We start from the raw sequence: 25345 nt of genomic DNA, 5'->3' as shown, positions 1-25345 counted from the left end.
CAAATCATGGCAATGAATTTCTTTGCATAAATCCAATATGACTGGTGTCCAATAGTAGTTTTATTGACCGAAATTTTTGATTGAAGTATCTTGTTTTAAAGAGTCCTGTCTGGACTCTGAAGACTTGAAACCAATAAGAGTGTCATGGAGAAAGCCCGGTATCTTGCTTGGTAGCTCTGAAAATAGATAATGCTGGAGGGTCAGGCCCATACCTTGCCATCGCTGGTGGTTGGTCAGAGTAGAAAGGGAGCAATAAGGGCATCTCCACGTCCCTGCGGAACCCCCACACACTCTAAGCCAAGATGAGTAGGAGGGCTGCTGAGATGGGCCTTAAAGCCTAGGGTGCAGGCCCAGGTGAAGTTGCTAAAGTGCAGAATTCACCTAACTCAGCAGATACTGTAGGCAGGCCTGACGGCAACTGAATGGCTTGGCTTCCTGGCCTTTGGGGGCACATTAAGATTCAATCATGAAATTCTAGCAAAGGTAGTAAGTTACCATTCTTGTTGTGTTTATGCAAACAATCTGGCCAAATTGAATATAATAAATAAATTAATCTTATTTTGGCTCTTTTAATAAACATAAGGGTAATTTTAAGGAGAAAAATTCTATTTTTATAGAAGTTATTAAAACTAAAATATTTTCTTTCCCTTCCACCAGATCATTTGTTGTAACTCTTACTGTTCTAATTGCTCAATAATACTTAATTTTATAATTTAGTTTGTCTCCGCCAGGTCACAAGCCCACCTCCTTCTGTGCCTAGACCTCATTGTCCCTCTTACAGACAGCAAGGATCTCTTGGCTCTGAAAGAAAACTCTGTCCCTCTTTAGCATGGAAGTAGCCAGAGGGGCCCCACCAACGTCTATTTTCTCTGAAAGAATTCAGAGCCAGGATCCTTGAGATAGTATATTAGACAGTAAGACAGACATGAGCAGAGAAAGGACAATGGGCCAACTGATGCTACCAAATGTAACTAAGTCTTTCCTCCTCTATATATAAAGGACAAGGAGCATAGCCAACGGGGTTCTCACCCAAAGTCTTGGACCCTAGAAAAGTCTGGTAGCCTACTTGTCCAAAAAAAAATTTGACACCGTTGTATCTAGGTGGTCTACCTGCCTCCGGGCAGTAGCAGCCACTGTTATACTTATCAAGAAAGCAGACAAACTAACTGTAGGACAGGAGGTAATCTTGCCAGGTGGGGTTCTCCCCACATGAAATTATGTTTGAGAGACTCCATCCCATACTCCCAAAAACTTAGAGAAGAAATAAAAGTTGAAATTCATAATCAATCTTTACTCAAGTGCTTACAGGCTTTGCAGTCCACAAATAGCAGTCCAGAAGCATGTCTGAGACGCTCTACCTGTACCAACTTCTGATACAGTCCATCCCTTCTCGCCTGGTGACTCTGTTTGGGTAAAGAAATTTACCACCCAGAGACTGACTCCTGGAAAGGACCATATATCATTATCCTGATGATGAACAACAGTAAAGGTCAATGGAATCCTGGCATGACTCTAACATACACAACTCAAGGAAACTAAAGCACAGTAGAAAATCCAGGACTCTTCATCAGACCCACTAAAGCTAAGAATCTCACATGTACTCCTGGCCCTCAATCTGGACCCTGATCTTATAAACTGGCTTACTGACTTTATTCAACAAAGAATTAATTCTATCAAGCTTATGGTTCTCAAGGTTCAATATAACCCTCTACCCAAAAATGACCCACAAGAGTCAATGATTTGACTCATATACATAAAACCAGTGGGGTATGAAGCATAATAATCTCTAGTTTGTAAAATTACTGTTTAAAATCCTTGCTGTTTCTAAATGATCCCTTGTTCTATGTAGCCAACTCTTATTTTATAGACAGTCCCTTATTCTGTAAGTTAACTTTACTTTTTAACTTGCTTAAATAATGAGGAAGATAAGCTTGGCTGTCTGACCTTACAGCCACTCTGCTGCTGTTTCTATCCACCCCCTTACCAGGTGCCTGTTAGTTATCTACTAAGTTGTGCTGTGCTCAGGGTTACAAGCTGCCTGAAAAATAACTTACACAGAACTCTTTGGAAGGACTGCAGTAGGTCTGGAACCCCCATATTTGGGAAACAAAGAACTGAGAAAGATATAAATAGAGAAAGCTTCCTCCATGTTTTTGCTCAGAATTTGTGAAGCCATTCTTCTGAGCCCGCTAGCGTAATAAAGACTCCTAATTAATTGGATCATTAAGGCCTCCTATGTTCCACTCACTGATTTACAATACAACAGGGTGAGAGAAAATATAAGGCATAAAGGGGAGAGGCAGTGAGTCCGTGAGGAGGCTGTTTATTCCTGAAGAATAAAACCACTGACAAGATCATCAGAGAATATATCCCCAGGTTCAGTTCCTAAGCTGGTCCTCATTCTCTGTAGTCCTAAGGGCCCCCTACTGGTCCTTGCTATCCCCTGAAGCCCATCCCTGCTGTCTTCCTCAGGGAGGTTTGTGTCTGGGCTCAGAATGACTTCCCCTCACTGTGTATCTCGCACAGAAATACACGGCCATGTCTTCAGTGGTCATGAAACTCAGCTGCAGGGAGAACCGGTTCTTGGATGTGTCTCTGGAGATGGAGGTTTGGCTCTTGAGGGAGAGGCTGTAGTAAGTGTTTCCATGAAACATATGTATACCATCCACTCCAGCTCCTTCCTGGGGGCTGGTGGATTGAGCTCCAGCAGTAACCACTGGTTGTGATGGAGAATCCAGAGACAGAGCAGGTGAGGGAGAGGGTCTGTGAGGGCTTCACCAGTCCTGGGCCCGACTCCTGCAGCTGCACCTGGGACAGGACACCTGGGACAGAGAGAACACAGTGAGTCCTGGGCTCAGATGCAGGGTCCCCATCTCTTCACGTCTAAGCCCTTGAGTCACTCACATCTGGGAGCTGACAGCAGGAAGAGGAAGAGCCACATGGGAGTCATGCTCTTGCAGGTGAGGTCCTCGTCCCCCAGAAAGTATTCTCCAGGGTGAGGAGGCCCTGAATTTAAGTGGATGCCAACTGTGTGTGTGTCTGGTGGCCATGTGGGCATTTGCATATGGGAGGTGTCTGCACATACAAAGGGCAAGAGGTGAGGGGAGGTCCTGGTCTCTGGGGCTTCTCCTGGAAGGAGGTGCTGACTGTGCCCTCAGAGAACCAGGCCCTCCTTGGGGTCCTGGTCACTGTGCCCAGGGACCTCTTCTTCCACAGCAGGAGATGTGCTGCAGGAGGTGGTCAGGAAATAGGATGTGGGAACAATCAGTGACTCCTTAGGGATAAAATCAATGTGCCTCTGCTCCCATGGAAATAGATAGATATAGATATAGATATAGATATAGATATAGATATAGATATAGATATAGATATAGATATAGATGATATAGATTTTTTAAAAATATAGTTTTCTTGACTTTTAGAGAGGAATAGATAGGCATAGAGAGATAGAAACATGCATGAAACATGGTCTCACCATGAATCACTGATGCCTGAAAATTTTGGATGCCATTTATGAAATCTCTCAACACTTACATTGAAGAGTTGACACCCCTCACTGGAGGAGCCATAGTGATGGTGTGTCTGTATGTGGAGCCTTCATTTCATTGGAACAAGACCCCTTTCTCAGTTCATTGTCTTCACCATCATCATCATCATCATCATCATCATCGTCAGCAGCAGCAGCAGCAACATCAATATAATTTGCTTACTTATAATTGTTCTCATATTCTGTAAACATGGTTGTTATCCAGACACAATGGCTTTTTATCAAATAATAAAAGCAGGCATCTCCTCTCTTGATGTCATTGAAAACTGAAATGACAGCAGTCTCACCTAAAATTTAATACAAGGCCTTGCAAGTAGCTGATGGCCTTGGTAGAGGAGAGATCCCACTCAAGACAATGGACCATGACCCCTGTACAATTCTATGGTCATCATCAACACCACCACCACCATTATCATCATCGTTTGCCTATTTATAATTAATTTTCTCAGTTATAGTAGATGTTGGTGTTGTACACATATAATGACCATTTATTTCAAATGTTGCTCAATTTTTATAATTGTTAAGTAAAATATGTAGCCACACTTTATTTTCTTTTCCATTTGATGTCAGTAAATTGATGGCTCCTTCCTGCCTCTTCTCACTTGGCCTCGCATGGAAATCTGAAAAGGAACATTGGGTCTCCTCTACAGATGTCAATAAGAGGTTGAAACCACACAAGGCTCTGTAGGAAGAATTCCTTCCCCCTCTCCCACCAGTTTAACAAAATAAAATCCCTGGGCCAGTCTCCTTTCCTGGCTCCATCAAAACAGGTCTGACTTCCTAAAGAGCCTTTCCTGTGCCTCACATATATTTCAACTATGAGCACAATGATCATCCCATTTCCCTTGGTGTGTGTATTTGTCATCAGCCTGGACATCTTCACCAAGCTGCTGTGGGTCCCTCTTCATCTGCCTGGTGTCACCTACTCTCCGAGCTATGAGCTTGATGACAATTCAATACCCAACACCACCAAGGTCCTTCTTCTCTAACTTTGGGTTCACATACCAGTGGTGGCCTCTGTCCAGCATTCAGGTGAGCTGCACTGTTTAGTAATCAGAGTCTCTGGTTAGATTTAGGGGCCGTGGATCAGCAGATTTGATCATTAATTGCCATTTGGGCAAAAGAGTATTTGAAAGAGACTCACTGTTTATTGTCCATGTGAGAAAGTTGTCTCTCTTTACAACAGAATTTTTATCTGAGACTTCAGAGGTAAGCGCAGAGTCAGGAATCCAGAAAGGTTCCCTGAGGGAAACTGTGACATGAAGGGGAAACCACACAGGAAACCAGCCCAAACCTCCAACTGCACCTGCTGCTGGGATGGTCCTTGTGTTCAGGGACCCTGAGCGCCCCCTGGTGGTCACAGCCTCTCCTGCAGGGAGGTTTGTGTTTGACTACCCCTCACTGTGTCTCTAACACAGTAATACATGGCCATGTCCTAGGTTCCCAGGCTGTTCATTTGAAGATACAGTATGTTCTTGGCATTGCCTCTGGATTGTAAATCGGCCCTTCACAGAGTCTGCATAGTATTTCTGACTTCCATCATTCCATATAACTGCCACCAACTCTAGCCCCTTCCCTGGAGCCTGGAGGATCCAGCTCATCCTGTAGTTACTGAAGGTGAATCCAGAGGCACACAGGAGAGTCTCAGAGACCCCCAGGCTGCACCAAGCCTCCCCCAGACTATACTAGCTGCACCTCACACTGGACACCTGCAAACACAAAGATGTCCTGGTCAGGAAACTCTCACATGTCCACTGTTTCTCTCACTCATGACCAGTCACATACTCAGTGCTTCTTATTCTCCATAAATTACCTCTTAAAAGAGCCACAAGGAAAACCCAGCCAAACCCAAACTCCATGGTGAGTGGTCTGTGTTGAGTCCTGATCTGGCAATGAGAACACTGGGGATTCTGGGGCTGGGCTCCTTTCCTAGAGCTAAAGGGTCAGGGCTGTCCTGATTTTTATGAGCAGAGGGGCCCCTATTTGTATGTCCTCCTACTATATAGGGGGCTCTAGAGTTAGACACTGACATAATGGACATGGTCTTAGAGTCTGACATGTCCAAGGGTGCTGTTTATTAAGAATTACCTTCCACATCTGGGCCTGTGCCTTCCCCACTGGATTTAACTGCTGCAAGTGACCTGTACAAAGACCCAGGAGATAAAATTTTCATGAAAAGAAGAGAGAAGATTTAAAATGAGAGATGCCTTTTGCAGTCACCAGTATTGAATCCAAGAGAAAACAACCCTCATAATGCAAGAAAGAAATAAATGTGCAGGAGGTTCATGTTCAGGACACAGGAAGTTCCATCTGACACTATTTTCCCTACAAAGTGATCAGAGGATCAACTAAGACCAAAGTGTTCACCTAGAGCAGTGGTTCTCAACATTCCTAATGCTGCAACCTTTTAATACAGTTCCTCATGTTGTGGTGACCCCCAATTTCATTGTTACAAATTGAACATAATTAAAGCATAGTGATTTATCACAAAAACAGTATGTCATTATACATGTGTTTTCTGATGGTCTTAGGCAATCCCTGTGAAAGGGTCGTTTGACCCCCAAAGGGGTTGCGACCCACAGGTTGAGAACCGATTACTAGAGCAGGGGTCCTCAAACTTTTTAAACAGCAGGCCGGTTCACTGTCCCTCAGACCGTTGGAGGGCCGGACTATAGTTTTAAAAAAAACAACTCTGAACAAATTCCTATGCACACTGCACATATCTTATTTTGAAGTAAAAAAAACAAAATGGGAACAAATACAATATTTATATTTGCATGTGGCCCGCGGGCAGCAGTATGAGGACCCCTGATCTAGAGCCAGTGGTCCAAGTGATGGGGGAGAGATGAGTTTCTGTGTGGGTCCCTGGGAGCCATAAGTGTGAACTTTAGAGACACAGACAGAGCTCCTGGTTCATTGTCCTTCAGGGGAGTTTAGTGCTTGACGTGTAGCTGCTGCACAGCCTCCTTTGTGGAGTTTATTCTGTATGCTCACTTGTGAGACTTGTGTCTATCATTTGTGATGTAGATGGATTCTTGTTTCATTAGGTTGTCATCTCATGGGTGTTTAGCCAGTTCACATTTTCTTCCCTCACTTTCTTCTGAAACAGACCACATATTTCCTAGAGTCATGAAGACATGCTGTTGAGAGTGTGCAGGAGCACAAGACATTTGTTGTTGGTTTTGTACCTTATACCTTTCCTAAATTCTAGTTCTATTATCTTCTCATACAGTTTTTAGGGTTTTCTATGTACAAGATCATGTCATCTGCATACAGTTTAGAAATATTTTAACTTGTTTCTCTCTGATTTAGACATTTGAAATTTCCTTTTCTTTTCTAATTATTCTGACAAGGACTTCTAGCTTTGATGAATATAAGTAGTCACAGGGGATCCCTTGTCTTGGTCCTTAAGTAAGAAGAAAAGCTTTGAAATTTTTTGTGTAGCATGCTGTCACTTGGTGTCTCAAATGTGGCCTTTATTCTATTGAGTTCCATCACTTGTACACCTAACCTGTTAAAAATTGTAAGTCTGAAGCGATTTTTATTTTTAAAGGCTTTATTTTGTATCTAATTATATGGTGGTATACATTATCCTTCATTCTGTGGATGAGAGCTATCACATTTTCTGATTTACATACATTGAGCTATCCTTCCATGGTGGTAAGGTATCCCACTTGATCATGGTATATTATCCTTTCTGTATGCTGGTACATTTCCTAGAGTATCATTGAAGATTTTTCCATTTATGTTCCTCTGGGACACTGATCTGTCATTTTTATGTGTCCTTACATGGCTTGGTATCAGTGTAATGCTCAGCTCAATAAATATCTTTGGAAATGTTGCCCCTTCTTTTAATTCTTGGAAGAGTTCAAGAAGAGTGGATTAAAAAGTTATCAATTCTTCTTTGAAATTCTGAGTCCATTTGACCCTTGGATATTTTCTATTAGAAGGTTTTCACTATTACTTCAAGTGTGTGTGTGTGTGTGTGTGTGTGTGTGTGTGTGTGTGTGTGTGTGTGTTTAATTCATAACAATCTAGCAATGTTGGAATCAAATCCCTAATTTGAGCTCCTACCAAGTGGACTGAGAAACACAACTGCTGATCTTCATAGAGTGTTTTCAATGTTGAAATAATAGTTGCTTGCAGACCACATATTTATTTCATATGGAATCCAAGAGAATGAAATATAACCACATTTTATTATTTAGAATTCATAAAGTACAGTGTGTAATGAGATGAATGGTTTTGTATCACTGCTCATGTGTGAATGCATGTCTTTTCCAGAAATGAGTATGCAACTGAGTGTGACTGTGTTTGTAACTATGTGTGTCTGTGTTTCTGACTGCTTGTGACTCTATGTGTGGGACTATGTGACTCTGTGTTTCCTGGGGAAGTAGTAAGAAGAGGGTATGGATGCAGGGGGTCCCATGGGCAACTCCTTGGCTCCTGATGCACATCTCACCCCCAGTGAAGTTAGAAAACCTTGGATCCAGGAGGAAAGCTGAAGGGACACGTTCTATGATGCACATCCCAGCTCTCAGGGTCACCTGTCCCTACAATGGGGTTAGCACTGCTTCCTGCAGGACAGCAGGGCCCCCTCCTGTGGGTGGATGTGGGGCTCCCTGTGTTTGGTGCACTGAGCTGACAGCTCTTCTGGGGGTCAATGTGGATCCAGAGAGGATGGGTGAGGTCCACCAGCCCTGAGTGAGCTCAGGCCTTTTAGCAGAGGGAGGGCCCTGTGATCTCCCTGGAACCAGGATGGGAGAGAGTACATGGAAAGACAGACCCTGAGAGAGCTGTGACCGTGAAGGGATGGAAGCAGAGCAGTGAACACAGCCCAATGCCAGCAACATACCTGCGGGGTTTACACTCATCAGTGAAACATTGAAAAGTTAGTGAAAAAAGTCACTTTTAGAATTTGTGAAGGAGACTTGGTGAAGGAGAGTCCCCATCGCTGCTAACAAGTCACCTGCAAACAGACAATCTCCCTTCTTCCTTGTTGTCTGCAGTGAGAATATGAGAAGGAAGAATCATCCCTGGAGGCAGCTGAGAGCTTGAGAGGAAATCCCTGAGCCCAACAAAAAGGCCCTTCCCTCCCCACCTCCCTCTGCTCCTGCTCCTGGGGCTGCTCTCTGTGCTGTGGGTCCTGAGTGCCCCGTGGTTTCCCCAGAGCCCCCTGAATCCCAACCCTGCTGCCTCCCTCAGGGAGGTTTGTGTCTGTGCTCACACTGACTTCCTCTCACTGTGTCTCGCACAGTAATACACAGCCATGTCCTCAGTGGTCACAGAGCTCAGCTGCAGGAAGAACTGGTTCTTGGATGTGTCTCTGGAGATGGAGGTTCGGCTCTTGAGGGAGGGGCTGTAGTAAGTGTCTCCATCATAACGTATGCACCCCATCCACTCCAGCCCCTTCCCCGGGGGCTGGCGGATCCAATTCCAGCAGTAATCACTGGTGATGGAGTAACCAGAGACAGTGCAGGTGAGGGAGAGGGTCTGTGAGGGCTTCACCAGTCCTGGGCCCGACTCCTGCAGCTGCACCTGGGACAGGATACCTGGGGACAAGGAGCATAAGTCCCTGTCAGTCACATGCAGTCACCCACATCCCATGACCCCTGCCTGACCCATGAGACCCTCACCTTGGGGGGCTGTCACCAGGCACAAGAGAAGACCCAGTAGCCTCATCTTCTTCTAGACCACAGCTCTGCCTTCCCAGAGACCTCAGCCCTGTGTGAGGAGAGAGCTGTGAGCCTGCACAGCCCAGGAGAGGATGTACCCTGGAGCTTGAACAGAAATTTGCATGTGGGGCAGCCCTTTTCTTATAAGGGAAGGGCCTTCGGTCAGGCTACCCTGGTCTTCCTGGGGCCTGTGTGGGGTGCCTCTTCTCTTGACCTCAATCAACATGTAAGTCAGGAACAGGGGACCACATCAGTCATGAGACACATTGGATTCAGGTCAAAGCACAGCCTCACCTTTCTGAGCATAAGAAGAAATATGGAGTAGATGAGCAGGTTACACTTTCACCTTCTCAGGCATCTTTTAAACAGATGCAAAAGGGATTAGCATTTGTTCAGACCATTTCTCAATCTGAACACTCTAGTGTATACAATTTCCAAATTTTTATTTCATACCAATAATTTCTACCTTTGTGCAAAAAAGAAAAGATAAAGGATAGTCATTCCGAATATCTTATACATTAATCTATAAGTTACTTTGATCTGAGATACTACCTCTCAAGCACAGGAAGGTGGGACATTCTTGACTCTTATTGGAAACTTTGTGATTGTGTCTACAGCTTCCTGTGCAAACTCTTCCTTTGTTCAAGCCCATAGCCTATTGCAGAGACCCCCTAACTAGTTACATCAGCAATAGTCATGGCTCTGAGTGAAGAAAGATAAGAAATAACAGCAGTGATCATGTATGTGTACAACTCAGAATCATTCATATGTTGAAATTATGATGGAAGAACTTTGACCTGTTTTCTTATTTTAGTGTTATCAGTGATGTTGAGGCTCAGAGGGAGGTGAGGGAAGAGAATTCCTACCATAGAATTTCTCACAGGAAAGGAATCCTTCACCCCCAGCCTCCCTCTGCCTACCCCTGGGAGTTCACTATGGTCACAGGGTGCTGGTCTCTCCCACAAACATATACATCCTTAGTGTGTAATTTATATGCTCTCATATCAGACATATGATTTGGAAATTTGTTTGTTATGTTTTATTTTGCTTAATGAAATCTTTTATGAGACAAAATTCTTTAATTTTAACCAAGGCTAATTTAATAATATTTCCTTTAATGGGACCTGTTTTGGGTGATTTTACAAAGAACTCCCCAGAAAATGCTGAGCTCCACTGTCCATGTGGATTGGCTACAGCAGCCACAGGGACTGGAGCAGGTTCTGGTACCAGAAGAGAGCACTGCTGGGAAACTACCCATAACTCTGGACGTGACTGTGGAATTGGGTGAGGGGAGGAAGCTGGACTTGTTTTGAGTCACATGACAAATATGCCTGCTGTTCATGGACAGACAGTTACTGGGCATGTGAGTTTAAAGCTTCCTTCCACCCTAGCTGGTTTTGCTCAATGGATAGAGCATTGGGCTATAGATAGAGAATAGTTTCAGGTTTGATTCCAGTCAAGGCACATGCCTGGGTTGCGGGCTCGATCCCCCATAGGGGGCGTGCAGGAGGCAATCAATCAACAATTCTCTCCCATCATTGATGTCTCTATCTCTCTCTCCCTCTCCCTTTTCTCTGAAATCAATAAAAATATACTTTAAAAAAAGCCTCCTCCAGTGAAGGCCTAGAAGGAAGTGTAAGGCATGATAGAGACAGCTTGTATCATTGTAGGAATTACCTAAATTAGCATGAACAGGAGTTTGTTAGAAATAAAAATATGAAAGATTACCCTGGTAGGGATCAAGAGAAACTAGGAACGTGTCATTGCAAACTGGTGGGAATGGGATCCCTCTTTCCTACATGCACGTTCTCACAGTGTCTCTGTTCTAGACCATTACTATAGATCTCACACCTTCTGAGGTCCAGGGGTCTGTACTTGGACATCTTTGTGATCCTTACTCACGTGATCACACCATGCATCATCCAAGCTGCATAATTCATTGGGGTCCCATTTATGAAATCTCTCAACACTTACAGGGAAGAGTGGACACCCCTCACTGGAGGAGCCATGGTCATGGTGTGCCTGTATGTGGAGCCATCATTTCATTGGACCAAATCCCTGTCTAAATCTGTAGTTGCTGTCCTTTTTTAAGTGTGTGACTCTTAAAAAACAAACAAACAAACAAACAAAAAAACTGTCTTGTTTGAAGTGTTACATAAGTCTCCCCTTTCTCCTATCAAGCCTCGTCTACATCATCATCAATATCATCATTATCACCATCATCACCATTTTCTTACTTAAAATTGTTCTTCTCATTTTCTATAGACAAGCTGGTTGTCCACTCACAATGACTTTTTATAGGAAAAGAAAGCAGGTGTCTCCTCTTTGGATGTCATTGGGAAATTGAAACCCCAAAGGCCCAACTCTAAGTTGACACAAGGCCTTCTAAAAACTGGTGACCTTGGATAAAGTACAGATTCCCACAGACATTGGAACAGAGAGTTACTGTTGTACAATTTTATTATCACCATCACCGCCTCCACCACCATGACCAAAATCATCATCATCATGATCACCTTCATCATCCTCATCCTCATTTTCTTACTTATAATTATTCTCCCCATTTTCTGTAGCCCTGGATTTTGAATACACATAATGACACTTTATTTCAACTTTTTCACATTTTGTATAGTTGTTAAGAAAAATATGTACCCATACCCTATTTTATTTTTGCTTGACTGCTGACAACTGATGCCTTATTCTTGCCCCTTCTCCATCTGACAAACAGGAGAAATCTGATAAGAAATCAGGGTTTTGTCTTCAGATGTCATTGGGGGATTGAAACCACTCAAGCCCCTGGAAACAGAATTCATTCCCTCCCCCATCTCTTTGAAAATAATAGAGCAGAAAGCCAGTCTCCTTTCCTGATTCCATCCAAGCAGGTCTGACCAGATGAAGGGCCTTCTCTGTGCTTCCCTGAGCTTTGAACTGTGTGCATAATAAACATCCCATGTCCCCTTGTGTGTGTATTTGTCATCAGCCTGTACATGTGAACCAAGCTTCTGTGGGTCCATATGCCTCTGCCTAGTGTCACCTACTCTTGATGCTATGAGCATGATGACAAGTCAATGATTGTAACCACCGTGAATTCTTCATTTCAGGCTTTCAGGTCACATGCCTCTGGTGTCTGCTTTCCAACACAATCACGTCCTGCTGCTGGCTGGGACCCTGAGCTTTGTGGGGCTGAGCTGCATGGTTGAGTCAGCAGAGCCTCTGGTTGTATTTAGCTGACTTGATTCAGAAGATTTAATCATTAATTGGTACTTGGCACAAGAGCATCTGAAATAGACTCTCTATGATATTTGTCCATTTGAAGAAGTTGTCTCTGTTTACAACAGACTTTTCTAACTCAGAGACTTCAGAGGTAAGTGCAGAATCAGGAATGTAGACAGATTCCCTGAGGGAAACTGTGATATGAAGAGGAAACCATACAGGAAACCAGTCCAAATCTCCAACTGCACCTGCTGCTGGGATGGTCCTTCTGTTCAGGGACCCTGAGCGCCCCCTGCTGGTCACAGCCTCTGCTGCAGGGAGGTTTGTGTCTGGGCTCACACTGACTTCCTCTCACTTTGTGTCCCTTGCAGAATAATAAATGGCTGTGTCCTCGGCTCTCAGGCTGCTGAGCTCCATGTAGGCTGTGCTTGTGGATATGTCTCTGGTCATGGAGACTCTGCCTTGGAACTTCTGTGCATATTTTGTGTTCCTATTGTTAGGGTAAAACCACCCCATCCACTCATGCCCCTGCTCTGGGGCCTGTAACACCCAGTGCATCCAGTAGCTGGTGAAGGTGTATCCAGAAGCCTTGCAGTAGACCTTCACGGAGGCCCCAGGCTTTCTCACCTCAGCCCCAGACTGCACCAGCTGCACCTGGGAGTGGACACCTGTGGGGAGGAGACAGGAGTGGGTGGAAATCCCCCTTGACTCTCCCTGGACCCTCCTTAACCCAGGACAGGAGCCCCTTACCTGTAGCCATGGCCACCAGGAGGAGGGTTCTCCAGCTCCAGTCCATGGTGAGGGGCTGTGCTGTGAGCACTTCTGTAGGGGAAGGTGTGGCTGTGGGTGATGCCCTCAGGGCACAGACTTACCCATATTTAACCTAGTCTACCCCCTCTCTTTTGCATATTCATGAGGCAGAGTATTTCATAGCTGAGGTCTTGACCCCACCTGAGAGAAGATGGGTGACACAGGGACCATGCTCAGTGGTAGACTGAGTCTCCAGGTCCTCATTCTTTTTTAAAAAAATGTATCTTCATTGTAGAAGGTATTACATATGTCCTGTTTTATCTCCCAATGACCCCTTCTAGCCCACCCCAACCCTCTGCCCATGGCCTTCACCAGCCTATTGTCTGTACCTATGAATTATACATATATGCATAGGAGTTCTTTGGTTGATCTCTCCAGACCCTCCCGCCCTCCCCTACCTTCCCTCTGAGATTCCACAGTCTGTTCCAAGCTTCTAAGTCTCTGGATCCATTTTGTTCATCAGTTTATTTTGTTCATTAGATTCCATATATGAGTGAGATCCTGTGATACTTGTCTTTCTCTGACAGACTTATTTCACTTAGCCTGATACTCTCCAGGTCCCTCCAAGCTATCTCAGGGCAAGAGATCCTTCTTTTTTTATAATATATTTTATTGGTTTTTTACAGAGAGGAAGGGAGAGGATTAGAGAGTTAGAAACATCGATGAGAGAGAAACATCGATTAGCTGCCTCCTGCACACCACTTACCAGGGTTGTGCCCGCAACCAAGTTACATGCCCTTGACCGGAATCGAACCTGGGACCCTTCGGTCCACAGGCCAATGCTCTATCCACTGAGCCAAACCAGTCAGGGCGAGATCCTTCTTTTTTATGGATGTACTGTAGCCTGGTATACGGAATCCCTGCATGAGGTCGGGGGAGGGGGTGAGGGTGTCCTAGGCCTGGCCTTTTGGGGCTTTCCTTCCCCTGGCTGTCAGCAGCTTGCCCAGCTCCCCTGCTGACACTGCTTGCAATCTGTGCAGCGTTGCTTCCCCTCCCCCACCACCCATTGCCTCCATCTGCTGGACAGGCATGGGGTGCCATCGCTTGGCTGACGTGGGCCTCCCTCTGCAGTGAAATCACTGGCCACCTGCCACAGCATTGCTGGCTGGTGGCCTGGTCCTCCCTCTGTGGGGAAATCGATGGAGGGGACCCCCAGATCCATAGCCCTGCAGAGGGAGGCCCTGCCCACTCGCCTCAGCACAGCCAGTAGGGTGGTCTGGACCTCCCTCTATGGGGTGATGTTTGGGCGATGGCGGGGCCAATTGCATCTCACCTGCCTTGGCTGGCCTGGCACCGGTGCATGTCATAGCGTGGTCATCCGGAAGGTCGTCCAGACGGTCTTTCTGCTGTTCAGTTTGCGTATTACGCTTTCATTATTATAGATAATAATTTGTTGTATAAATATACCACAGATTTTTTATCCACTCATCTACTGATGGTCTCTTGGTCTGTTTCCAGGTCTTAGCTATTATAAATTGTGCTGCTATGAACACAGGGGTGCAGACATTCCTTCTGATTGATGTTTCCAGTCCCTTAGGATATATTCCTAGAAGTGGGAACACTGGGTTAAATGACAGTTCCATAGTTAATTTTTTGAAGAAAAACCATAGTGTTTTCCATAGTGGTTGCACCAGTCTCCATTCCCACCAGCATTGTACCTGGGTTCATTTTTTCCACATCCTCAAGTGCTCCACACACAACTTGTTGGTTTGTTTATGATGATCATTCTAACAGGTGTTGGGTGATACCTCACTTTTTTTATAATTTGCATCTCTTGGATAATTAGTGACTTGAGCATATTCTCATATGTCTCTTGGTCATATGTATGTTCCCTTTGGGGAAGTGTTAATTTAGGTCCTTTGTCCATATTTTAATTGGTTTGTTTGTTTTCCTTTTGTTAAGTTGTATGAGTTCCTTATATATTTTGAATATTAACCCTTTATCAGATGTATCCTTGCCAAATATGTCCTCCCGTACAGTGGCCTCCCTTTTCATTTTGTTGATGGTTTCTTTTGCTGTGCAGAAGCTTTTTATGTTGATGTAGCCCCATTTGTTAATTTTCTACTTAGTTTCCTTTGCCCTAGGAGATATACCTGTAAACATATTGCTATGAGAGATGTCAGATTTTGCTGCCTATGGTTTCTTCTAGTGTTTTTATAGTTTTCCAACTTACATTTCAGTCGTTATCTATTTTAAGTTATTTCCTGTGTATGGTGTAAGTTGGTGGTCTATTTTCATTTGCTTTTGCATGAATCTGTTCAATTTAACCCCAAAGCATTTATTGAAAAGTCTGTCTTTTTTTTTTCTACTTTTAATTTTTTAATTGTTTTATTAAATCTTTATTGTTCAGATTATTACATTTTTCCTCTTTTTTCCCCCCATATCTCCCCTCCTTCCAGTTCCCACCCCACCCTCCGCCCTCACTCCCCACCCACTGTCCTCATCCATAGGTGCATGTCTGCCTTGACTCCATTGTAAGTTCTTGTTTCCTCTGTCAAATATTAATTGTGTGTAATGGCTTGGGTCCATTTCTGGGTTCTCTGTTCTATTTCATTGGTCAATATGCCTGTTCTTTTCCCAGCACCAGGCTGTTTTGATTATGGTGGCTTTTGTACTATAACTTGGTACCTAGACTTGTGATCCCTCCAATTTTGTTCTTCTTTCTCAAAAGTGCTGTAGCTATTTGGGGTGTTTTTTGGTTCCATATAAATTTTTGGAGTGTTTGTTCTAGCTCTATGAAACATGCTGTTGTTATTTTAATAGGGGTTGCATTACATCTGTAGATTGCCTTTGGTAACATGGACATTTTACTGATGTTAATTCTACCAATTCATGGACACTGTATATTCTTATATTTGTTTATATTTTACTCTATCTCTTTTTTCAAAGTCTTGTAGTTTCCTCAATACAAGTATTTTACCTCCTGGGTTAAGTTTATTTCTAAGTATCATTTTTTTGTTGTTGTTGTTGCACTGGTAAATGAGATTGTTTAGTTTCTCTTTATCACAATTCATTATTGGTGCATAAAAATATCATCAATTTATTGGTGTTAATTTTGTATCCTGCCATATTGCAAAATTCATTTATTAAATCTAGTAGATTTTTGGTGGAGTCTTTAGGGTTTTCTATGTACAATATCATATCACCTGCAAATATTGACAGTTTTACTTCCTCCTTTCCAATGTACTGTCTTCTTTTCTTTTCCAATTGTAGGACTTCCATTCTGCCAGCTTTCAGGCTATTCTGATTGATGGTTGTTCTGTATTTTAGTTATTATTTTGATGTGGTTGTGGGAGGTGGTGCGTACAGGCATTTACCTATGCCACCATCTTGGTTCTTTCAAAGGCTCTATGTCTGATGATTCATGCTGAGGTGTTATGGTTCATCCCTCTCTCTTCTCCTGCAAACTTAGGGGAAAATGGAAGAGAAAGCGGGATGCCCCCATGTGTCCTGCAGGTGGGACATTGAAACCACATAAGCCCCTCTGTGTGAAGGACCCTCCCTGACCCCACCTTCATCCACAATAAAACCCTGAACCAGTGTCCTTACCTGGGGGTTCCAAACATTTCTTTCCTTTTTGTTCAAAAATATATTTTTCAATGATTTCAGAGAGGAAGAGATGGGGGAGAGATAGAAATATCAATGTTGAGAGAGAGCCATGAATCTGCTTCCCCCTGCATGTCCCACACTGGTATTGAGACTGCAACCTGGGCACGTGCCCTGACCAGCAATGGAACTGTGACTCTCAACCACTGAGCCATGCCACCAGGCAGCCATTTCTTTTTTTTTTCTTTCTTTCTTTCTTTCTTTCTTTCTTTCTTTCTTTCTTTCTTTCTTTCTTTCTAAAATTGGAGTTTCCATCCTATATTTAATGGGAATTAACATTTACAGGGTGCATTGCATTTACATATCCTATAATACAGGAATGATTTCCCTTTGCCAGAAGATAAAATTGTAAATTTTCTGCTATTTCTTCGTTCCAACTTGATAATTTCTTAAGATTGTAAACTATATAGTATCTGGCTAAAACATTTCTTTCTTTTTTTTAAATATATTTTATTGATTTTTTACAGAAAGGAAGGGAGAGAGATAGAGAGTCAGAAACATCGATGAGAGAGAATCATCGATCAGCTGCCTCCTGCACATCTCCTACTGGGGATGTGCCCGCAACCCAGGTACATGCCCTTGACCGGAATTGAACCTGGGACCTCTCAGTCCGCAGGCCGACGCTCTGTCCACTGAGCCAAACTGGTTTCGGCATAAAACATTTCTTAATAAATAGTTACAAAACCTCCCAAAACACAAGAAGAAAGTATATTAAAACAAAAAAACAAAAAAACAAAAAACCTGACATTTGGATGTCACACAACGCCACAAACAATGCTTAGAGACGTGGTGTTGTTCCAGAAGAAAGTGGGTCAGTGAGCTACTAAGCTGAATATAGAGACTGCCCTTCTCCAGGATCATATTGCACAAAGAAAAATGTCAAACGACAGTACCTCAAAGCAAAATAAAGGTCTGAGGATGAAGCCAGCTCACTTGTAATCATGTTAAAAGAATGAGAGTCACCGTTTAGACCCAATGTACTGGAAAACATTTGCTAGCTCAGAATACCATATTTGTAAAATCTACTAAGAAGTCAGCCAAGGATGCTGAAGGCATTCGCCAGCAGAGGCTTGTTTTTCTGGAACCATTTCTAACATCGGAATCAGGAAACCTGTAAACTGTGCAGCATCTCCATGGGGACACACATACTTTTCCACAAGTACATCAAGGAGGCTCCAGGGCTTCAGCTTGGTGATGTGCCGCAGTTCTCCTCTGCGATTGAAGAATTTCCTAGAGTATTTTCCAGATAGAGCAAAGTGCCCTGGGATACTGCATAGCAGTTCTATGATATGGCCTATGTGGTCTTCCTGTCTGGAACAGTCCTCTCCAGAACGCGGTTCAAACAAATAATCGCCCGTCGTCAGCTCAAATGCCATACACACCATGCTCCAGGTGTCAGCAGGTGTGCTTTAACCTGCTCCTATTAAAACCTCGATGGATCTGTACTGACATGTCTGAATGTCTTCTGTGAAGTGTGTATGCACCCAACAAGCACCTCACAGGTCAGCAGTCTTTACTCTAACTTTATAAGTGTTCCATGGATCCAGAGGGATTCACCAGTAAGTCTGCTACCTGTGTTTTGTTTGGTGGCAAATCCCCAGTGCCAAAGGCCAAAACCATCCTGCTCTTGTCTTGGGATGGGCTGTTTTCCTCCTGCTCAGTAAGCGGGATTCCTCAGAAAGTGCAGAGCCACAAGCCACAGGTTCTAAGGGCCTAGAGGACAATGAGGTGGAAAACTCTGGAAACTGAGACTTAGGAATTTTATTCCATCCATTTGGCAATTTACCATTGAATTGTTCATAGGAGCTGGTATACATGTAATCACTTTCTGAGTTTGGCTCATCAAAGTTATACTCCTCGGAGTTTGGGCAATCTTCTTCATCATTGTCTTCATCGTCCAGCTGCTGCTCCAGCAGGAACAGGCCATTCCCAATGTGGTCATTGGTTTCAGGTGATTCTATCCAGGTGGGGTCTATCTTCTCGAGCTCCTGTTCACCATCGTCTTCATCTGCTCAATGTTTTCTTCCTCAGCATCTTCTTTCTCTTCCTGGTCCTCAGCTTCACTGTTGTTAAGCACAGGCTCTGCCTCAGCAGCCTCTAGTGCTTCTATTTTTAGTTTCACCTCTGGGCGGTATTCATCATCTTGCTCCTTGGAAGGTACGGCTGATGTGACATTTTCTTCTATTGTTTTCCTTTTGGCTTCACACTCCAATTCTTCCCAAAAGCAGGTGCTTTTCCAGTAACTCAGCCTGCCTTTTCTGCTGCTTTTTTGTTTTTAGAATTTTTTCCTATAGGTTTATGCTGTGGAGCCGTACTCACTGCAGTCCCTGAAGGAGGAGGAGCACCGGCTTTCTGCCATTGCATGGCCTCAGCTGCCATTCTTCTCACGTGTGCATCATCACACACATTAAGATGTCCCCTGGCTTGATGTCAGTATGAATGATCTTGCATTTCCTGTGTAGATAATCTAACCCCGGCAGTACCTATCAAATGATACTCCTCACAAAACATAAAGGAAGGCCTTGATAGCTGGGCTTGATAATCCATTTGAGGAGATGGTGGCCAAGCACTTAGAAGAACATGCAGACATGTATTCCATTCATACTTGAAATCTTGAAGTCATCAATTAGCTGTACTACCATGTCTTTACTTGGGTCACTGGAATCACTTTCTAGAACATATTTGAGCAATTTTATTTAATCCAAGGCTGTCTCTGCATAATGCTGGGCACTTTTTACAAATTTCATTGCAACAAGTTTTCCCCCTGCATGTCCCAGCACAGCCAGACAGTAGAGAAGTGTCCCCATCCTAACTTCCTAGTAACATGATACTGACCATTGAAATGGTCTCCATTTTCACAGGATGATGGCCACCTTTGCATTAGTCTGTGGGGTCCTCCTGCTCCTCATTGTTTGAACCCAGGATCTCCTCAGCTGGCTCTGGGAGCTTGGGGTCTAGCAGAAGTGGCTGTGGTGGCCGAGGTGGTGGTGGAGGAACTAAGGGAGCATTTTGTTGAGGCTCCGGCCTTTCTGAAGAGGACAACTTCTCAGAGTTAACTGACATCAGCAGCTCAATCTTCTGCTTGATTTCATTTCCTTTACTCAATCTGCACGACAGCTTATCATCCACCATAGTATTCCCAGTAGTCACTCATTTTTATTTTTTCGGATGTTTTTCTTTCAGCCTCTGCTTTCAGGCCTGAATTTCCAGCACTTTCCTGGAGCTCTTTCCGACACAGGGGAAGTGGCCAGGCAGCCATTTCTGACTCTGAAAAGTGTTGGTTTTGTACTTGGGATAAAGCCTGAAACCTGGGCTTGTGCCCTGAGTGCCAATGCATCTCTGACCACTGGTTCATAGGTCAGTGCTCAACCACTGAACCACACTGGCCGGACTCAAGATTTTCTTTATATATTTAAGTCCTCCATTGTTAGGTTTATAAATGTTTACCATAGTTATAGCCTTTTGTTGGATTGCTCCTTTTATTATTCTGTAGTCTCTTTCTTTGTCTCTTACTTTAGTCTTTGTTTCAAAGTCTATTTTTGTCAGATGTAAGTATTGATATCCCAGGTGTTTTTCTTTCATATCCATTTGTATGAAATTTCTTTTTTCATCCCTCTACTTTTCTCTGTGTGTATCTTTCATCCTGGAGTATGTCAGTTGTGGACACCATATATGTGAGTCTTGCTTTCTTATCCAATCAGCTACCCTATGTCTTTTCATTGCAGCATTTAATCAATTTACTTTTAAAGTGATGATTGATTGGTACATATTTATTGCCATTTTATGTTTTCACCTCTGTATTTTTTCTTCTTTTTCTTTTCATTGTCCTCCTCCTCCTTTTTTTTTTCTTTTCTTTTTCTTTCTTTTTTTTTTTTTTCTAGCAGACCTTTAACATCTCTTGTAATACTGGTTTGATGGTAACAAACTCCTTTAGCTTTTTCTTGTCTGGGAAACTGTTTTGCCTTCAATTCTAAAAATGTTGCTGGGTAAAGTAGTCTTGATTGTAGGTTCTTGCTTTTCAACACTTTGAATATTTCTTGCCAATCTCTTCTGGAATGAAATATTTCTGTTGATAAACCAGCTGACATTCTTATGGGAGCTGCACTGTGGTTAATTAACTACCTTTTCTCTTACTGCTGTTAAGATTCTCTCTTTGTATTTAATATTTGTCATTTAAATGATCCTGTGTCTTGTTGTGGGCCTCTTTGGGTTCATCTTATTTGGGACTCTCTGTGATTCCTGTACTTGTGTGTCTTTTTCCTTCACCAGTTTAGGGAAAGTTTCAGTTGTTATTTCATGAAATAGGTTCTTGATCACTTGCTCAGTGTCTCCTCCTTCTGATACCATTATGATGAAGAAGTTGTTTCATTCCATGTTGTTCCAAATTTTCTTAAAACTATCCTAATTCTTTTTCATTATGTTTTTCTTCTCCAAATGTTCTCTCCCACTACTTTTTCTCCCAAATCACTGTTTTGATCCTCTGCTTCATCCAACCTACTTTTAATTCCTTCCAGTGTATTCTTGATGGCAGATATGGTGTTCTTCATTTCAAACTGGTTCTTATTCAGAGTCTCTATGCAATTTTTCATGCCATTGTAGTTCCCACTAAGTTCATTGAGCATCCTTATAACCACTACTTAAAACTCTATATCTGAGAAATTGCTTGCCTCCATTTGATTTAGTTCATTTTCTGGAGATTCCTCTTGTTTGTTCTGGGGCCTGTTTCTTTGTCTCCCCAATATGGCTGTCTCTTTGTGTTTCTTTCTATGTATCAGATAGAACTGATATGACTCCCAGTCTTTTTGGGAATGTTTTAGGAAGTAGGTGTCCTGTGAGCCCCATTGGTGCTATCTCCTTGATGTCTTGAGCCTGATGCTCTGGAATGTCCCTATTGTGAATTATGTGGGCCCTCTTTTCGTAATTGGGTCTTGATTTCTCTTGTCCCATTCATGGCTTGTATTGACCTTCAGACTGGCTCACTGTGAGACTCAAACCAGACCACATCATGGAATTGTTATACAGATGTCTTCAAATAATACAATACAATACAATACAATGATAAGAACAAAACACCATCAACACCATGAATAAAAACTAAAAACAAACAAATAAACATGAATGAAAAATTAAAAATAGAATAAAGAAAGAAGAACAAGAATAGCAAAAAATTTGAAAGGAAAGACGGAAAAATAAGGGATGAGGAATGTAAATGGGAAATAATAGAATAAGAAAAGAGAAAAATCCTGCCTAATAAAGAAGAAACATGTTTATTGACCCTCACACCATCACAAAATATGGTGGTGCTCACGGCCAATAAGGAGGGAATATGCTAATTGCCTGCGCCACCCTCAAAGATGGTGGCACCCACAGTCACAAGATGGTGGCACCCAGTCTTCTTAGCCCCGCCGGTGTGGCAGGCATGTGGCAAGGCCAAGCCCACTCCCAGCCTGGGTCACAGGAAAGCTTCAGAAAGCAGCTGCCCAGCTGCCCAGAGCCGTTGAGGCTCAGGTAACCAGGGCCGGCCAAGGCTTGGGCTGCTGACAGTGGCAGCAGCAGAGATGCGATGGGGGCATCGCCTTTCCCTGATCACCCAGTCACCTCCTGCCCCTGCGGGCTCCTGGACTATGAGAGGGGGCAGGCCGGGCTGAGGGACCCCCACTCCAGTGCATGAGTTTTCATGCACTGGACCTCTAGTAAGAAATATAAAAGACAGTAGGAAAAAAAAGAAATTTAAACTATAATGAAAAGAATAAAAAGGAAAAATTGGGGTTCACCTCAATAGAGTATGTTTTACCTGCTGTAATCTCCCTTTGGATATGCTGTGTGTGAAGCTTGTTGGATGCTGCTCCAATGTTGTCTGAAGATGGCTAGTGGGTGTGCTGGTTTAGGGCCCCCTGGGAGGTTCTCTGGTGAAGGCAAATCTTAAGTGTTGTCTATGCCTAGTCCTTGACAACCACTTTGAAGATATAAGTGACTCACAGTTTGTGGTGCCTCTGCTGGGCTTGGCTGTGCATAGAAAGAAACAAGCTGAGCACCAAGCCTGGTGTTTACCACCACAGAGTCCAGGGTGGGGGTCAGCAAATGTCCCAAGGCACCCCTGGATCCTCCTGTTCCTGCCTCTCCCTGCTGACTGGCTGTTAACCTCCGTATCTGGAAAAGCTCAGTCTCTTAAAGAGCCTCTGGCAGAATCAGGAGAATGGGGCTCTTAGGAAGTACTGATCAGACTTCAGGGAAGATGGTGGGTGTGTTCCCCTGCTCCAGAGCCACTTGTCTGAGTCTGTCCCTGATTTTACCCTGAACTTGGTACCTTGGAACCCCTGGTGGTCAGGTGGGTGGGGACTTTGCAGACCAGAGATTGGGTCTCCCAAAGAGCATTTTTCTCAGATCTCCTGTGAGGAGCAGGCACCAGTGAGGTTCATGAGAAAGTGGGTCAATGGCCTCACCAAAGCCAGTCTCTGACACCTCCCGATACTTCCCAGATGTCTACACCAGGCCTATGCCCCTGACTCCTCAGCAGGGCCTAGGATGCAGGGTGGGGTGACAGGGTTCCAGAGGTGGGGGATTGCTTTCCCCAAGCTGATGCCATTGGGTGGGGATAGCTCCTCCCAAGAAATATGGCTGCTGAGGAATGGAGGAGGGCCCAGTACAGTGTCCTGGAGGCTCTTCCCCACGTCCCTCCCCAAAGCCACCCATCCTGACTCTCCTCAGGCTGGTGCCTTCTGACTGCCCTCCTTCCCTTGGAGCACAGCAGGACTGGTTGCTAACACTCATTTTGCTCCTTGGCCTTTAAAGTGGTGGCTTTGTCTCCAGCAGGCTCTGCCTCTCCTTGGCAAACAGAAACCTACCTGCGTTTCACAGCTGGGTGCTATGTTGTTGCCTATTCAAGTCTCTGGCACTCCAGGCAGGGGCCTGGTCTTGGTCTGGGCTTCACACCTCTCAGGGTGAACCTCTGCAGCTGAACTATCCCTCTATCACCTTGGCCTGACAACCAGGGGAGAGGGGCCAGCCTCTTTTGAGTGTCCCCCCTTCCTTCTAGTCTCCAGGTGGTTTCTCCCAGCTCCTTGGTTAAATGTCTCCTCTTCAGATAGCCTTTAATTGGTAATTCAAGGTGATTGAGTCCCAATTTAGTTGTAATTTCCAGTTGGTTCTGGGAGGAGGTGAGAGTAAAATCCACCTACATCAAAACCACGTTGAGCCCTCACCCTCTGCATTTCTCTTCCTGCAAACATGAAACTTCAACTGTGCTGCATGTGAGAGTGTTTCTACTAATATAGTATAACTGTTGAAACACAGAGCCATCAGTGGTAGTCACAGAGGCATATATCTAGAGAGGCTCCTGGATAAACTGTTATATGGAGAGGAAACCCAGAGCCCTCAGAGGAAACTGCCATAAATACCACCTGCAACTGCTCCTGGGGCTGCAACACAAAGTCTGTGGGTCCTGTTTGCCCCCTGCTGGTCACAGCCTCTGCTGCAGGGAGGTTTGTGTCTGGGCTCACACTGACTTTCCCTCACTGTGTATGCTTCACAGTAATACACTGCGGTGTCCTCAACTCTCAGGCTGTTCATTTGCAGATACGCCATGTTCTTGACATTGTCTCTGGAGATGGTGAAGCGGTCCTTCACCGAGTCTGCATAGTATTTCTGACTTCCATCAAACCATATAACTGCCAACCACTCGAGTCCTTTCCCTGGAGCCTGGCGGATCCAGTGCATGTCATATCTACTGAAGTTGAATCCAGAGGCTGCAACAGGAGAGTCTCAGAGACCCCCCAGGCTGCACCAAGCCTCCCCCAGACTCCACCAGCTGCACCTCACACTGGACACCTGCAAACACAAAGACATCCTGGTCACGAAACTCACACATCCACTGTTACCCTCACTCATATCCACTCACAATACACAGTGTTTCTCATTCTCCATAAATTACCTCTTAAAATAGCAACAAAGAAAACCCAGCTGAGCCCAAACCCCATGGTTAGTGGTCTGTGTTCAGTCTTGATCAGAGACTGGGAACACTTGGGGATCTCAGAGGTGTGGGGTCAGGGCTGGGCTGTTTTTATGAGGGGTCCTGATTTGCATGTCCACCTCCTATATAGGGAGCTTTGGGGTTGGATTATGACATAAAGGACATAGTCCCAGAGTGTGACATGTCCAAGGGTGCTGTGTGTGAGGAATTACTCAACACATCTGGGCCTGTGCTCCCCCCAGTGGACCCAAAGGCTCCAGGAGACCTGTACAAAGACCCAGGAGAAAAATTTTCAAAAATGAAAAAGAAGAGGTTTAAAATGAGAGATGCCTTGGACAGTCACCAGTAATGACAACCAAGAGAAATCAACCCTCACAACCAGAGAAAGAAGTAAAAGTGCAGGAGGTTCATGTTCAGGAGATGGGAAATTCCATCTGACACTGTTTCCCCTACAAAGTGATCAGAGGAGAAACTAAGACCAGAGTGTGAGCCTAGAGCCAGTGGACCAAGTGTTGGGAGAGAGTG

General features: G+C 44.1%; 1 pseudogene and 3 gene segments (V, D, J or C); all 4 read right to left on the bottom strand.

Annotated features, from left to right (window-relative positions):
* Window positions 1–8770: 8770 nt before the first annotated feature.
* On the bottom strand, window positions 8771–9229 carry LOC118660990. The segment is given in 2 exon segments: window positions 8771–9099; window positions 9184–9229. Coding segments are annotated over 2 exon segments (375 nt in total).
* A 3557-nt stretch (window positions 9230–12786) lies between these two features.
* Window positions 12787–13367, bottom strand: LOC118660988. The segment is given in 2 exon segments: window positions 12787–13103; window positions 13186–13367. Coding segments are annotated over 2 exon segments (363 nt in total).
* A 4509-nt stretch (window positions 13368–17876) lies between these two features.
* Window positions 17877–20005, bottom strand: LOC118660991 (annotated as a pseudogene).
* Window positions 20006–23231: 3226 nt separating this feature from the next.
* LOC118660987 lies at window positions 23232–24851 on the bottom strand. The segment is given in 3 exon segments: window positions 23232–23240; window positions 24367–24678; window positions 24782–24851. Coding segments are annotated over 3 exon segments (367 nt in total).
* Window positions 24852–25345: the final 494 nt, after the last annotated feature.

This window comes from Myotis myotis, unplaced genomic scaffold (assembly GCF_014108235.1).
Source record: "Myotis myotis isolate mMyoMyo1 unplaced genomic scaffold, mMyoMyo1.p scaffold_m19_p_75, whole genome shotgun sequence".
NCBI classification, from domain to species: Eukaryota; Metazoa; Chordata; class Mammalia; order Chiroptera; family Vespertilionidae; genus Myotis; species Myotis myotis.
The sequence above is the reverse complement of the archived record's forward strand: the minus strand, read 5'-3'. Positions and strand labels throughout refer to the sequence as shown.